Source organism: Erythrolamprus reginae, chromosome 2 (assembly GCF_031021105.1).
Source record: "Erythrolamprus reginae isolate rEryReg1 chromosome 2, rEryReg1.hap1, whole genome shotgun sequence".
Classification (NCBI taxonomy): Eukaryota; Metazoa; Chordata; class Lepidosauria; order Squamata; family Dipsadidae; genus Erythrolamprus; species Erythrolamprus reginae.
The window spans coordinates 224,519,789-224,535,431 of record NC_091951.1 but is presented as its reverse complement, the minus strand read 5'-3'; the positions used below and the strand labels follow the sequence as shown (position 1 = coordinate 224,535,431).

The 15,643-nt window shown below is 41.9% G+C and overlaps 1 protein-coding gene across 1 annotated transcript in view; it reads left to right on the top strand.

Moving 5' to 3' along the window:
• The window catches only part of LOC139162056 (rap1 GTPase-activating protein 1-like), an 82,058-nt gene that overhangs the window by 16,140 nt on the left and 50,275 nt on the right, over positions 1-15,643 (top strand). The window contains exons 2-4 of the mRNA XM_070742035.1: positions 8,909-9,002; positions 11,768-11,803; positions 14,180-14,227. Of these exons, the coding sequence (XP_070598136.1) occupies positions 11,786-11,803; positions 14,180-14,227 (66 nt within the window). The 5' untranslated portion in view covers positions 8,909-9,002; positions 11,768-11,785. The remainder of the gene's footprint in view (positions 1-8,908; positions 9,003-11,767; positions 11,804-14,179; positions 14,228-15,643) is intronic.

The following is a 15,643-nucleotide window of genomic DNA, read 5'->3' as shown; positions in this document are numbered from 1 at the left end:
TTGTGCTAGAAACTTTGGAAATAAAATGGCTATATAAAGGTTTTCGTACAGAATCCTGAGAACAGTACTCAGTGAAATAGTGGGACTTTTTATTTTTTATTTATTTTATTTTTATTTATTTATTTTGTCCAATACAGATTGAAAGTTAAGGAGAATAAAAACGTGTAGTAGTAAATATCAGGGAAGGGATAGAAGAAGAGATATGAGAATAGAATACATCAATGAAGAGTAGAGGAAGGATATATGGATGGGAGAAAAGATATATAAAATATAGGAGAGACAATTGGACAGGGGATGGAAGGCACACTAGTGAACTTGTGCTCGCCCCTTACTGACCTCTAAGGAATCTGGAGAAGTCAACTGTAGAAAGTCTAAGGGAAAAACGTTGGGGGTGGAGGTTGACACCACGGAGTCTGGTAATGAGTTCCACGCTTCAACAACTCGATTGCTAAAGTCATATTTTTTTACAGTCAAGTTTGGAGCGGTTGATATTAAGTTTGAACCTGTTGCGTGCTCTCTCAAATATTCCTGTTTGACTAAGATCTCAGCCATCCCTGCATGATTGTGTCTGGACTTTGGAGCTCTGCAGAAAGGGGATAATGCATTATGATGATCACCTTGAGCAGTCAAATATGCTATAGAAATGTTCAGTATCTGAACTTCATGTCTTCCAGACGTTTTGGGTTATAAATAGTCCCTGGTCACTGCCTGACCATGCTGAATGTAGTTTGTTTGTTTGTTTATTTATTTATTTTATTTATTTAGTTGATGGAAACTCAATGCCAAAACCACTGGAGAACACCGAGCTGCCTTCTCCTGCAAATGTTCTCCCTTTTTTTTATTGCTATTGAAACTTGCCAGAGAGCCATTATTCTGTGGTACCAATCAAATATCCCACTATTGGAAGGTTTTAAAAGCTAATACATTTTAGTGGCCACTCAACAAGAGCTTTATTATTGGGCTCTGGCTGTTGACCCTATCCTTTCTTTCTGAACAATCCATATTCAGTTCCCATTATTTCTTGTCCTCAGGAAACTAACATTTTTTTAGTTTGAAGTAGATTGTTCTGGTAATTGTTGTGATGTTTCAGAATTAGATTTGCAGTAGGCTACTTCAGGTGACCCAGCTGTTCTTATTTGATTTTCTAGCTGCTTTAAATCTACATTACAAAGCTTACAGTGAACACTTTAATTTGCATTGGGCACAAATAGTTTACCTATGTGAATGAGCCATGATGGGGTAATTTTTCCCTCTAATGCACATTTATTCTAGAAGCACACTATGGATCTTCTAGGAAAGCCTAAAAGCGGGTTTATTGGAAGCAGTAATTGCTCCTTGCTGTGCAAAGTCTGCCTTGCCCTTTTACATGATTATCTGTGAGAAACTGATGTGAAGGCAGAGCTACTGCCTCTTTATATACAGGTAGTCCTTCAGATTCAAAGAAGAAATGTTGGGTGGTTCATCTGTGGACACTGTTATGGTCAAGGCAAGGCAGGCTTCTAGAGAGTCCTTTATTGCTTTAAGTAAGTGTTCCAGCAAACAGCCCTCCAACCACTGGTAAAGCTCCACCCCATGCCACCCTCGATCCCCCAACAAACCCTGTATATAACAGCCACTGTGGTGCAGTGGTTAGAGCAGTGTTTCCCAACCTTGGCAACTTGAAGATATCTGGACTTCAATTCCCAGAATTCCCCAGCCAGCGAACGCTGGCTGGGGAATTCTGGGAGTTGAAGTCCAGATATCTTCAAGTTGCCAAGGTTGGGAAACACTGCAGTAGAGAATAAGAAAAAGAACTGGGGGGGGGAAATCAGAAAATACTGTACAAAGGCCTGCACATAGAAATAGAATGAATGTGGCAAGAAAAAACAAAGATAGTACAAGTAATAATAAATGCCTTGGGTGCAATCCCAGAAGCATTCGCTGGCTGGGGAATTCAGGGAGTTGAAGTCCAAATATCTTCAAGTTGCCAAGGTTGGGAAACACTGGGTTAGAGTGTAGTACTGCAGGCTACTTCTGCTGATCAACAGCTGCCAGCAGTTTGGCAGATCAAATCTCATCACCGGCTCAAGGTTGACTCAGCCTTCCATCCTTCCGAGGTGGGTAAAATGAGGACCCAGTTTGTTGGGGGGCAATATATGCTGACTCTGTGAACCGCTTAGAGAGGGCTCTAAAGCACTGTGAAGCAGTATACAAGTCTAAATGTTAAATGCTATACAGTGTTCCCTCGATTTTCGCTGGGGATGCGTTCCAAGACCTCCCGCGAAAGTCGGATTTCCGCGAAGTAGAGATGCGGAAGTAAATACACCATTTTTGGCTATGGACAGTATCACAAGCCTTCCCTTAACACTTTAAACCCCTAAATTACCATTTCCCATTCCCTTAACAACCATTTACTCACCATTATTAATGATACCCACCATTGAATAAGACACTTAGTGATCCTGATATTTATAGACATAATTATTTATTAACAATAATAATTATTTTTTGTTATTTATTTGCAAAAATTATTAGTTTGGCGATGACATATGACGTCATTGGGCAGGAAAAACTGTGGGATAGAAAAAACCCCGTGAAGTATTTTTTTATTAATATTTTTTGAAAAACCGTGGTATAGGCTATTCGTGAAGTTCGAACCCGCGAAAATCGAGGGAACACTGTATACCAAAGAAAGTCCACAGAGTAGGAGCACGCTCACAGGGCAAGGTCCAGGATCCCAAGTCCAGGTCACCTTGCTAAGCAAGTCCACGAAGTAAACTGTAGTTCTCAAGGCAAAGGCAAGGCACAAAGCAAAAAAAAATGGTTCTCATAGAAAGGCAAAAGGCAAAATGGTTCTCATAGAAAGGCAAAAGGCAGTTCTCAAGGCCAGGCAAAGCAAAAGGCTTTGAGTCAAAGCTGGGGACCTGTAAATGTAAACAAACAATTGTTCCTGTCAAAGACTAACTCCCCACGGCTTCCCCTTAAGCAGTGATGGGCTACCAAAATTTATTACTACCACACTGTGGGCGTGGCTTATGCAGGACGACCTACATTTTATTTCAATATCTTTCAGTGCAAATTGGGTGCTCTGGGGTAGAACTCCGGTTTCGCTACCCCACTGCGCACACCCCCCCTTCAATGCAGTAGCCCACCCCTGATTATCTACTATATAAAGTGTATGTACACACACGCACGCACAGCCCTTCTAAAATTATACACATTCAACCTCATTTACTGTGATAGGAAAAACATACCCAGAGCCCAGAAGAGAAAAAAAGAAGAAGAAAAAAAAATTAAAATTTTGCTACCGGTACTGTGGACCTGACCGTACCCGTAGGAGTCCATCACTGCCCTTAAGACAATCCACTCCAAGTGTTCCTTGTGAGGAGAGGTGGGGCGATCTTCTTTTGAGTAGCCTCGCAACCCTTCTCTGAGTTTTACCTACTCTCAGCTCTCCATGTCCTTAGATCGAGTGGGGGAGGCAGCTGTTCCTCATCAGAGGGGATCTGCTGCCTATCAGCCCTACTGCCTGTCAGCAGCCCATCCTCCCCCCTGTCTATTAGGCGGGCAGCTCTCCACCCATCTCTCCCAATGCTTGTGGGGCTTCTGACAGCACTGTCCTCAGCCCCTGGCCTCCCCAAACATGCCAAGGGAGTCATGGCATCCCCATCAGATAGTCCCAATTCCAACTCCTCCTCTCAACCGGGTTTGCATTCCCAGTCTAGAATGCAGAGTCTTAACACAATGGGGACACTGAAAGCCGATTGCTGTAGTAACTGAGGGTATTACTACAGAGATAACTTCTGTGATGCAGTTCATAGTTTTCTATCAGTTTTTGCCAGCACCGTTCTTTAAAGCTGACAAAAGGAGGCTTCATAGCACAGAACTGACCAATCAGGTTGTGTCAGCAACCACAGCTTCTGGTTCCCTTAGCTCAGTGCTTCTCAATTATTTTCTGTTATGCTCCCCCCCCCCCCCCGCTAGGAAGAAGTAAACATTTTGCGCCCCCTCCCCACTCTCTGCCAGGACAATTGTTTGCAATATTTGGTATGTTTTCCCTGAAAAAACTCAGTTTTTTTCACAAACGCAAGTGTAATGTGTTTAAGTGACACCTTAATTTATTTCGCTTCATGCTGTCCACTGCCAACATTTTTATACACAGTAAACATACTGGCCTTTCCTTGTCTCCCACCATAGTCAGTGAAGCCAAGCACTACATACGCTTCATCATATTTCCTTGTCTTACTTTTGGGAGACTTACGTTTGTTTCATTATCTCCATCTCTCTCCTCTTTTCTCTTCATCCCTGTTAGATATTTTTCCATGATGTCTCTTTAGGGTTTGTTATCTGTACTTTATATCTCCTGCTCTAAGCTGTGTGCTATTGTTCAGTGCAAAAAACCTCTGCTCTGCGGCGAAAATCCCACATTTCCTGGGGTCACACGTCCCCCCAACATCACTCCACGCCCCCCAGGCGAGTCAACCCCACTATTTGAGAAGCACTGCCTTAGCTGAATGTCAAAGTGGTGTTAGTTTCCTTCATAGCATCTTTGTAAAAGCCTTTGTGAATGACCTTGAGGTCTCTTTCCAGCCTCCAGTACATGATACAACAATTGTTAAGATATACAGTGGTCATTCATTAGATGGCATATCCCATCTGCCACCTCTTGGCTGTGATAATCAGGGACTCAGTGCTGTGTGACCCAGAACCTCCAGATTGGAGACAAGGTCATGCTATCAAATGTCAAGGATGGAGCTGAGAGCACCCACGTGAAATTTCTCCAGTTGTTTGATGTCTCATTGATACTGAATTCACATCCATATAGGAGAGAAGGGATAACCACAATTCTGTAGACTTTGAGGTTCGTGAAGGTACGGACATTTATTTATTTATTTTATTTGTCAAGCATGTGTAGGATAGTAGTAGTTTAGTAGTTTGTATAAACATAAGTAAAAAGTAACAATAAAAGAGGACATTAGGATAGGGACGGTAGGCACAGTGGTGCACTTATGCATGCCCCTTTGTATGCATGCCCCATTGTGTAATTTAGCACTCAAGTATGCAGTTGCCCCAGCACTTGGCTGGTCTTGTTGGTCTTGCTGGTCCTGGGCTGAGTCAACCTCTTTGTTCAAAGAGCCACCACTCAATGTTGTGGTTGGCTCTGGCCCAGCTCCTGCCCCAAGGAATGTGGAGGTGGATGCAGGGGAAACATTAACATGTCATAGGCCTGTTTTATTGCCGACAGAGGCAGGCAGTGCAGTTTCCTCAGATGAAGAAGAAGGTGGGAGTGACTTGGAAGAGGGGGGCTTGGCACACAGCCCAGGAAGCCAATCTCCATGATCTTCAGTCGATTCAGATGAGGAAGTGTTAGACCCACGCAGGCACAGAGTTATGCGTAGAAGAGACCAATTGAGAACATATTACAGGAAATAAGAGAGGCCACCTGTGTTTGGGTGGGGCTCCAGTAATTAGAGCTGCTGATACAAATAGCAGCGTGTTGGTTTGGCCGTTGTGGAAGATTATCTGATCACAGTTCTTCAGGACCTTGCTTTGCTGTTTTCCGGACTTTGTTGATTTTTCATGCCTTTGAAACCAAAGTGTGTGTGTCTCACTTCGTTGGAAGAAGGAGGGCTGTGACGTTTCTTCACAGCTGCTAGCTAAGTACTTAAGGACTGATTAAGGGAATTTTACAGCCTACAAAGTTGTTTTGGGATGAGTGCTCTTTGCAATACAAAAAGGGTGCTTTGTTTCTTTTGAATTTTGTGATAAAGAACATTGTTTTGAATTTTCAGACATGTGTGTTTGTCTGAAATTTGTACCCTTGAATTTTCGGGAGGCTCATACCAGAGAGCCCGGCAGAACACTCAAGATGATGTTTCCCAAGGATTTGAAGCTGTTTGCATTTGTCAAGTGGGTGGCATCAACAGTGATTTTTGGTTTTATAGCCTTGGCATTTGGCACAGCCTGATCAAGCATCTCAATCTAATTCAGGTTTGCAGTCAGGCCAAAGAGCATAGCAGAATCTGAGAATTTACATAACGCTGCTAATTATGGAAAATTTACATAATGCTGCATAATAATACTCTTTACATAATACTGCTATTAATGCAGGTAAGCTCTCTGCATAACTAAACGACAGCTTAGTCACCGAATCCCAGACAGAGTCTATAACAGGCTGCAGCTGAGGGCAATCCAGACCGAAATGCATCTGGAACAGCGAAACATGTATCCTGCCCTTCTCTATGCAAATGGCTCATACAAAGAAGCAATTTTTATTATAGTACTGGAGGAGTCTTTTTATTGCTTTGATAAATGATCCTTAACAGCCAAACATATTCCACCAGTTACAGGTAATGCCTGCCCCTCCGGAGTGGAGAAGTAGCTTGCTGGTTGCTATCTTGTGCCTTTTAGGGTAGAAGGAGCTTGTCATCTGTAGGTAATTCAGCTGCTGTTTCCTGTTGAGACAGCTGCCTGCAAACTACAGGTAGTCCTTAACTTACAACAGTTTGTTTAGTGACCGTTCAAAGTTACAACAGCACTGAACAAATGACTTATGACCATTTTTCACAGTTATGACCTTTTTAGTATCCCTATGATCAAGGGATCCAAATTCAGATGTTTGGCAACTGATTCATATTTATGATCGTTGAAGGGTCCCAAGGTTATTTTTGCAAACTTCTGCGACCAGTGGAGAAACCAGATTCACTTAACAACCAGGTTACTAACTGATCAACTGCGGTGATTCACTTAACAACTGAGGCAAGAAAGATCATAAAATGGAGCAACATTCACTTAACAGAAATTTTGGGCTCAATTGTGGTCATAAATCAAGGACTACCTGTACTACCAAAAGATAGGCAGACATTAAGGGGGGGGGGAGAACTATGGACTTTTTTTTTACTTTCATTGGCTACTAATCTAATAAATTAGTCCAGAATCAAAAACAGCCTATCTTAAAATACCAGCTGTTGGAGACCAAACATAGGGAGCTGTTGCTAAGGATAGCAAGATAAATTAACGCATAAATCAAAGAACGAAGGCTATTGCTATTATGTCCTAATTCTGAACTTTGTGGATGTACGTGTGAGGTGCTGGGGTACAGAACAGTGGAGTAGATGGTCTTTTGTTTTACTCTGTCAAGTATTTTGTCATGTGTTATAAGAACATCTATACTGTTGCATTGTGTTTTTGTGTGCATAGAAAACACACGTTTCACACATACTGAATGGGAAGCTTTTGTATATCAGACCAGGAAATTTTTTTGGTGGTAAAAAGTTAAGCCAGGTCAAATTATTATTTGCAGAACTTCCACATCACGCGTCTCTTGGGGCATCGTTCCAGGAGGATGCTATTTTTTATTCATAGCATTCTCCTCTTGTTATTTATGAATGGTCCCAATATGATTCTTCAGGGTTTCTCTTTCTAATTATACTTTCTTGTACATCCCACTCATGCAAATACTTGCGGGGGAAAAGAGATGGAGAAGTAATGGTCACTGCAGCAAATCAGAGCCCTGGGCGTCTGAAAGGGAAGGTGAAAAATCAGGAGTCTGGCAGGGCCTTTTCTGAGACGTTTTATTAAAAGGCATCGGCGTTCACGAGTTGCAACTCACTTAGAATAGAATAGAATTTTTATTGGCCAAGTGTGATTGGACACACAAGGAATTTGTCTTGGTGCATATGCTCTCAGCGTACATAAAATAAAATATACATTTGTCAAGAATCATGTGGTACGACACTTAATGATTGTCATAGGGGTCAAATAAGCAATGAAGAAGCAATATTAATAAAAATCTTAGGATACAAGCAACAAGTTACAGTCATACAGTCCTGAGTGGGAGGAAAAGGATGATAGGAATGATGAGAAAAAACTAGTAGAAATAGAAGTGCAGATTTAGTAAAAAGTCTGACAGTGTTGAGGGAATTATTTGTTTAGTAGAGTGATGGCGTTCTGGAAAATAATAATAATAATAATAATAATAATAATAATAATAATAATAGTAATAATAATAATAATTTATTAGATTTGTATGCCGCCCCTCTCCGAAGACTCGGGGTGGCTCACAACAATATTAATAACAATATTACAATGGTACAAATCTAATATTAAAAACATCTAAAATCCTCATCATTTAAAAACCATGTTCTTGTGTCTAGTTGTGTGTCTAATAAATAATCCAGGATGCAAGCAGATATTCAACAATGGATTGGCAAGGATGATTTGTGATTGCATGTATAGCCTGCTCAAGGTCTGTTCTTGGTTTTTAAACATGCTTCTATTTGACCATTCACTGACTGAGCTTTAATTGCGAATGGCTTTTGCCTCTGAGACCATATTCAGTGTTGACTGCTTGGGTGAGACTCATTAATACATGTCTGCCTGTGATGATTGGGAGAATTTACCTAGGGTTTCTTTATTTTAGTGCTATACATTGGCTAGATATCATTTAAAAGATCTTCTCTTCCTGCCCATTAACAGTTATAATCTTTCTTTGAAGAATTATGTATTTTTGTCTGAATGGATTTTATAAACATACAGTCTGGGCCTTGTTTGAACTACAGTCAGGCCAGTCCCTTAAGCTTATTATTTTTTATTATTTTATTTTATTTTACTTATTGGATTTGTATGCCGCCCCTCTCCGTGGACTTGGGGCTGCTAACTACAGTGACAAAAACAGAATGTAAAAATCCAATACTAAAAACAGCTAAAAACCCTTGTTATAAAACCAATCATACATACAAATATACCATGCATAAATTGTAGAAGCCTAGGGGGAAAGATTATCTTAGTTCCCCCATGCCTGACGGCAGAGGTGGGTTTTGAGGAGCTTACGAAATGCAAAAGGGTGTCAGCATCTGGGAAAAGTGACGGTTCTGCAGCTGTTGTTTCTTTTAATTATGCTAACTGGCATGGCCTCCTTTTCCTACAGGAGATCCGATGAAGCAGAACACTGCATCGGTGACATCTTAGACTCACCTATCCAGGACCCTCAGGCTGCCCTTAATCTAGGTGTTCAGAATAAGGTAAGGAGTGCCCTTGCTTGCTTTATGCCTGCCTCTGATAATGCAGGTGTGCTTAACTCAACCAGTTATGTCTTGTTTTTGCTTTATGAGCTTCATATAATCCTCATTACCCTTAGGGACGTAACCTAGCTTGAGAGAGAAGCTAGTCTAATGTCACCCAGACAGTTTTCTGGCTGACTGAGGATCTTCTAAACTGAATGCCATTAGTGTTCGCCTCCTCCGGGACAGGAAGCACAGCTAGACGAATCTGAGCTCTTTCAGCTGTATAAGCCAGTGTTTCCCAACCTTGGCAACTTGAAGATATTTGGACTTTAACTCCCAGAATTCCCAAGCCAGCGAATGCTGGCTGGGGAATTCTGGGAGTTGAAGTCCAGATATTTTCAAGTTGCCAAGGTTGGGAAACACTGGTATAAGATTAGAACATCAAGTATGAAAGATTGGAAATGGAACTGGTATAGCTAGGGATTGGGGGAAGGTTTGGAGCATGCTGTTTTTCCACATAAGACCTCTTCTTTTAAAACCACGTTGGATGTGTTCCTGTAACAAACCTACCTTTTGTATCTCAATTAGGGGCGTGCATAAGTGCACCAGCATGCCCTCCTTCCCCTGTCCTAATGTTTTCTCTCTTACTAGTACCATTGTTATATCTTTGTATACCACCAGTACATACTTGACAAAGCAAATAAATAATAAAAATTTGGTGCTGTCAATAATATAGATCTTTTCTGCATTTTTTTTTTACCTTACTGCTTATAGTCCTTCCTCTTTCCTTCTTTGCAGTGGCATATAGACTGCTCAGTCAGTAATAGTTCCTGGGTTTTGTCTATGAAAAACTATAATCCAGTGATGGCAAACCTGCGTTCCACAGGTGGCACGAAGCACCCTCTCTGTGGGCATGCGAGCCATTGCCCTAGTTCAGCTCCGCCATGCATGCGCACATGCCTGCTGCTGACCAGCTGGTCATTGGGGCTCTGCTGCACATGTGTTGGGGTGGGGTCAGTGAAGGGCTACCAGATTTTTTACTACCACACTGTGGGTGTGGTTTATGTACTTTCTTTCAACATCTTTCAATGCAAATTGGGTGCTCTGGGGGTGGAGCTCCATTTTCGCTACCCCACTGTGTCCTGTCTCACCTCCCCCATCTGGGTGGGGTGCATGCAGGAGGCACATGCATGCATGGGGCTGGGGAGCATGTGTGGGGAGCATGTGCGCATGCATGTTGGGGTACAGAGAAGATGAGGTGTGGGGGGGCTACATGAATGCAGGGGCACATGTGCATTGCATCTTGGGGGTTCAGGCGCTTTGGGCACTCACCCAGGAAACGGTTAGCCATCCCTGATCTAGATGTTTAATGAAGGTTCCATTCAGCTTTTAAAGAAGGTTTAAAGAAGCATTTAAAGAAGGTTCCATTCAGCTTTTTCTCACGAAAGTATTATGTGTAGTCTTCTATTTAGCACCAGTCATTTAAGAGTTGGAAGCCAGGAATAATATTGGCGAGAGATATGTCAGTAGTATTTGACAGTTTGAAAGGTTCTCATATGCTGTAGATTAATTTCTTTTGTCTCAGTGAGAAAGGTATGGATTCAACCAGAGGTAAATCTTTGGCTAAAATTTAGAAGAACTTTTAATTGTAACAGACTTAAATAGGATAGTTGATGCCTCTTAAAGTGTTTAAGTGGAGCTGGGCAGCCACCTGGTCTTGGATCACTCAGAGTGAGATGGATGGTATCTAAATTAGATGAGTGTGTGTGTGTGTGAGAGAGAGAGAGTCAGAAAGAGAGACATGATTGATAGATAAAATACGTTGGGAGTGCTATAGTGCTGTCCTGCTTTTAGCAGGTACAATGGTACCTCTACTTAAGAGCTTAATTCGTTCCATGACCAGGTTCTTAAGTAGAAAAGTTTGGAAGTAGAAGCAAGTTTGCCCATAGGAATCAATGTAAAAGCAAATAATGCGTGCAAACCCATTAGGAAAGAAATAAAAGCTCGGAATTTGGGTGGGAGAAGAGGCGGAAGAAGAGGAGGAGGACAGTCGCTGCCCAGAGCAAAGGGAGCATTTCTTTTCTCTGGGCGCTGGCAGAGGTTTATTCCCTCTCCAAGCGCCCAGAGAAAGGAAAATGCTGCCTTCGCTCTGGGCTGCCAAAGCCTCCTTAAGCGCCACCGAAAGGCTCCTCTGGCAACCCAGGGATTAAAAAGGGAATGGCAGGAAACTGGCCAGGCCTTCGTGCCATTCTCAAATTTCCTGGGAAATTTTTCTGGGCTCGGGTTCTTAAGTAGAAAATGGTTCTTAAGAAGAGGCAAAAAAATCTTGAACACCTGGTTCTTATCTAAAAAAAATTCTTAAGTAGAGGAGTTCTTAAGTAGAGATACCACTGTACTATACTTGGATTTCCAGGGTCTCTTCCAATTATGTTTGTTTCAAGGTTTAAAATTTAAAGGTTGTCCTTTAAATGGCAAAGTATTTGGTTCTTTTCAGACCAAAAGGAATATCTGAGTAAGGAATACAGTAGTAATGAGCAGCTCACTAAAAGGTGTAAGACATTACACTTTCCCAGAGTGGCCTCGTTTCCCGATAATTAGAGCTTATACAATATGTTTTTTTTATCTTCTGAGACAGCAACGATCAGGAAGCACTCTGTATTTTGTATTTTAATTTTTAAAAAAACACCTGTGCAGTATTGAAGACACGATATAATGAAACAGTAATAATAACCTAAAGTTTGGGGTCTGCAAATTGATTTCTCATTTTATGTGATTCCATACAGGTAGTCGACTTATTTGAAATGATTGAAAAAATGCAGGTATGCTTTTCTTGTTTCATGATCAAATTTTGAACCACTGATAACAAGCTGCTTCTCCTATGGAATTGTCTTGTCACCTGAACATTACCGCAACCTGAATGCAATAATGACCTGGCAGGCCTCTGCCCTGTCCATAGCTGTGTAAGCTGTTAACCCGCTCCAGACAGCTGGCTTCTGGTGACTCATCTTACTTTAATGCCCTTCTATTTCACTCGGCCTGTTCCTGCCGTAATCTTTCTATTGGTTCATCTGGCTCCTGTGAGATTCTCCTTGTAATTTACGAAAATGTTTTTACCTCTCTGCTGTGTCTGTTTGTTACAAATGGATGCTTTCTCTTTGCTATTCTTCTGGAAGTCACGTAGCTCCAAGAGCTGTGCATTCCCTTAGAGATAACTCACTTCTCTTTCTCTGCCTGTGAGCTACATCTCTATTTTCATTTGGGCCCTGGTAATTATCTGACTGCAGGGATACCTCCATTGGGTGAAATGCTTTTTGGGTCACTTCTCTTGCACATCTGTGTTCACGCTTTCTCGTATATTGGAATTTAAACTGAAATCACTCCACTGATAAACTCAATTGAGATTCGTGGAATGAATTATTTAAAAAACCCAATTTGCTTTCCAGGGCAAATTGTGTAACATACAATCTGAGCCTAGCACACTGTAGATGTGTTGCCCAGAATAAGCTTTTGGTAATGAAAGATGAATGAAATTTGTTTTTCCATTTGAAGCTCTCAGAAGAAAGTGGATGGGGGCAGTTAGTTTCACTGAATTACTACTCTGATGAGTGCCTAGATCAGTGATGGCGAACCTTTCTTTCCTAGGGTGCCAAAAGAGCGTGCGTGCGCGCTATTGCTCATGCTGAATGCCCACACCCATAATTCAATACCTGGGAAGGGCAAAAACAGCTTCTCCCGTTCCCCGGAGGCCTTCTGGAGGCCAGAAATGGCCTGTTTCCCAACTTCTGGTGGGCCCAGTAAACTTGTGTTTCAGCCTCCCTAGGCTCCAAAGGCTTCCCTGGAGCTGGGGGAGGGTAAAAACGCCCTCCCCCATCCCCCCCGAAGGCTCTCTGGAAGCCAAAAACACCATCCCAGAGCCTCTGTATGAGCCAAAAATCAGCTGGCTGGCACATACATGCATGTTGGAGCTGAGCTAGGAAATGGCTCGCATGCCAGCAGATATGGCTCCGCTTGCCACCTATGGCACCTGCCATAGGTTCGCCATCACGGGCCTAGATGGTTTAAATTGAAGCAGCCATTGAGGTGGAAAATAACATTTGGTCAGTTGCATTATAGGCAGTACAGATTGGGTTGGTGATGGATTGATGCTCTCAGTTGGGTGAGCAAGAAACCATAAATGAATAGTTTTGTTAGTTTAAATAAATAAATAAAGCTCTCCTGCTTTATCAGAGCTGATCCCTTCTGTCTCTTCTTTCTAGGATTTTAGGCCAATAATATTTTTCTCAAATGTCATAGCATTTATGAATATCATATTTGTTCTGCAATCTGATTGTTACCTATAAGCAGCGGTGGGCTACGAGCCGGAACGCTAAATTGCGCTCACTGCCGCGGCTCATAAGTTCTTGCGGGGTCAGCGTGATTTTGCTGCTGCACCTGTGGAGGTAGCAAAGCCATGCATGGAGCCGCAGGTAAAACCTCGCCGAAACATGGGCGCACCTGTGGCTCCGTGCGCGATTTTGCTACCTCCACAGGTGCAGCAGCAAAATTGCGCTGGTCCTGCAAGAACTTATGAGCTGCGGCAGCGAGCACAATTTAGCGTTCCGGCTCATAGCCCACCGCTGCCTATAAGGAAATACATGTATGTATATGTATGGATGGATGGATGTATATATGTATGTCAAAAGTCTCCTGTTTTGAAAAGAAGTGATTATTCTAGAGTGAATGATTAAGCATAGGAGCATAACCAAAGCACATTCTCTAAATATGTTGCCTATAATGGACTTTGAGAATCTTACTCTTTGTTCCTGAAATGTGAAATGGTTTGGTAATGAGGCTCTTGGTCCTGAAAAGAGCAGTGGCTTGCTGTTGCCAGCTACAGCTTCTAGAGCCCCTCCAAAAATTGCCACCAAACCTTAATATTTCATGTATTAGAATGGAAGAAGTATTGAATATGTGGAAAACAATTAAATTAATTGAGTTCAATACCATTATATGTAAATTAAATTGTGTTTGGTTGTTATCCTTGCTCCAGAATTTTTAAAGCATTGTCCCCACCATGTGATTCAAAGACTAAATGGACTTTCAACAGCCTTCCGTCTCTGAGGCAGAGGGAAAAATACAAGCAGAAATTGATTGATTTTTTTCCTTCCTCCCTCTCTCTCTTCCGGCCTTCCTTGTCTCCCTGTCTGTCTGTGTAGAGAAGCCGTTTGGATGAGCAAAGATGTTCACTTCCAGCAACACTGAAGGTCAGTTTCCATTGTTCATTGCATTATTTTGAATTAGGAATGATAAACTCCAGCAAAAGTCTGCACATTATTATGTGACGGGAAAAGTTGCGCCCTAGTAGTTCAGCAGAATTTCAGTCAACAAACAACCCGGCTTTGCTGATAAGATTTGGGGGTTGGGGGGGGGTTCTTCTTAAGGACTGAGATAGGCTTCACTCCCAACTGAGTGGAATCTGCTCTTTCCCCATCATGGAATGAATAGCAATACAGTGTTCCCTCGATTTTCGCGGGTTCGGACTTCACGAAAAGTCTATACCACAGTTTTTCAAAAATATTAATTAAAAAATACTTTGCGTTTTTCCCCCCCTATACCACAGTTTTTCTTGCCCGATGACGTCATATGTCATCGCCAAACTTTCGTCCACCTTTAATAAATATTTTTTTTTAATAAACTTTAATAAATAAACATGGTGAGTAATAATCTAAGTGGTTGCTAAGGGAATGGGAAATTGTAATTTAGGGGTTTAAAGTGTTAAGGGAAGGCTTGGGATACTGTTCATAGCCAAAAATAGTGTATTTACTTCCGCATCTCTACTTTGCGGAAATTCGACTTTCGCGGGCGGTCTCGGAATGCATCCTCCGCGAAAATCGAGGGAACACTGTATTCTGTTTCTGTACAACTGTGGAGTTAGAATTGCTGGTGCAGGGAATGGACAACTTCAGAGGAATGGGAACAAGGGTTACAATTTTGGGGAGGGCAGGAGTCACAATAGTTTGTGCAGTTTGGGGACAGGTTCACATATTTGGGGCTGGCCCATTTTGCATTTCCTCTGCTTTTGATTTTCTTCTTTAACTCAAACCTTACCTATGGCTTGCATTATATTTTTAATGACATTCCCATCCCAAAATGTCAGAAAACTTGTAATATGACTTTTCAAAATTGTGCCACTAAAATTTAGTGGTACTGCCAGAGGAAGTCCAACATCTGTGGGCATCATTGTGAGTACTGATTAGAGGCAAATTGGAGAGTAGAGAGAAAGCCATAGTCCAGGTGCAGGAAGAAGAGAAATAAAAGAGATAGAGATTACTATAGCAATAAAGGAAAATTAATATTAATGTAAATCAATACCCCTTACATAGTAGTATTGGCTTATTATGACTTTTACAGCTATATTACTCTAGAGCAGTGCTTCCCAACCTTGGCCACTGGAAGATATTTGGACTTCAACTCCCAGAATTCCCCAGCCAGCGGATGCTGGCTGGGAAATTCTGGGAGTTGAAGTCCAAATATCTTCCAGTGGCCAAGGTTGGGAAGCACTGCTCTAGACATGCTAGCTGGGAATTCTTGTCTGTAAGGGGAAGGCAGAAAACTAAGCAAGGGAAATGCCCATTGTTTGTGTATATATTGCAGTGTTTGAAAAAGTAGACCATTTTGGT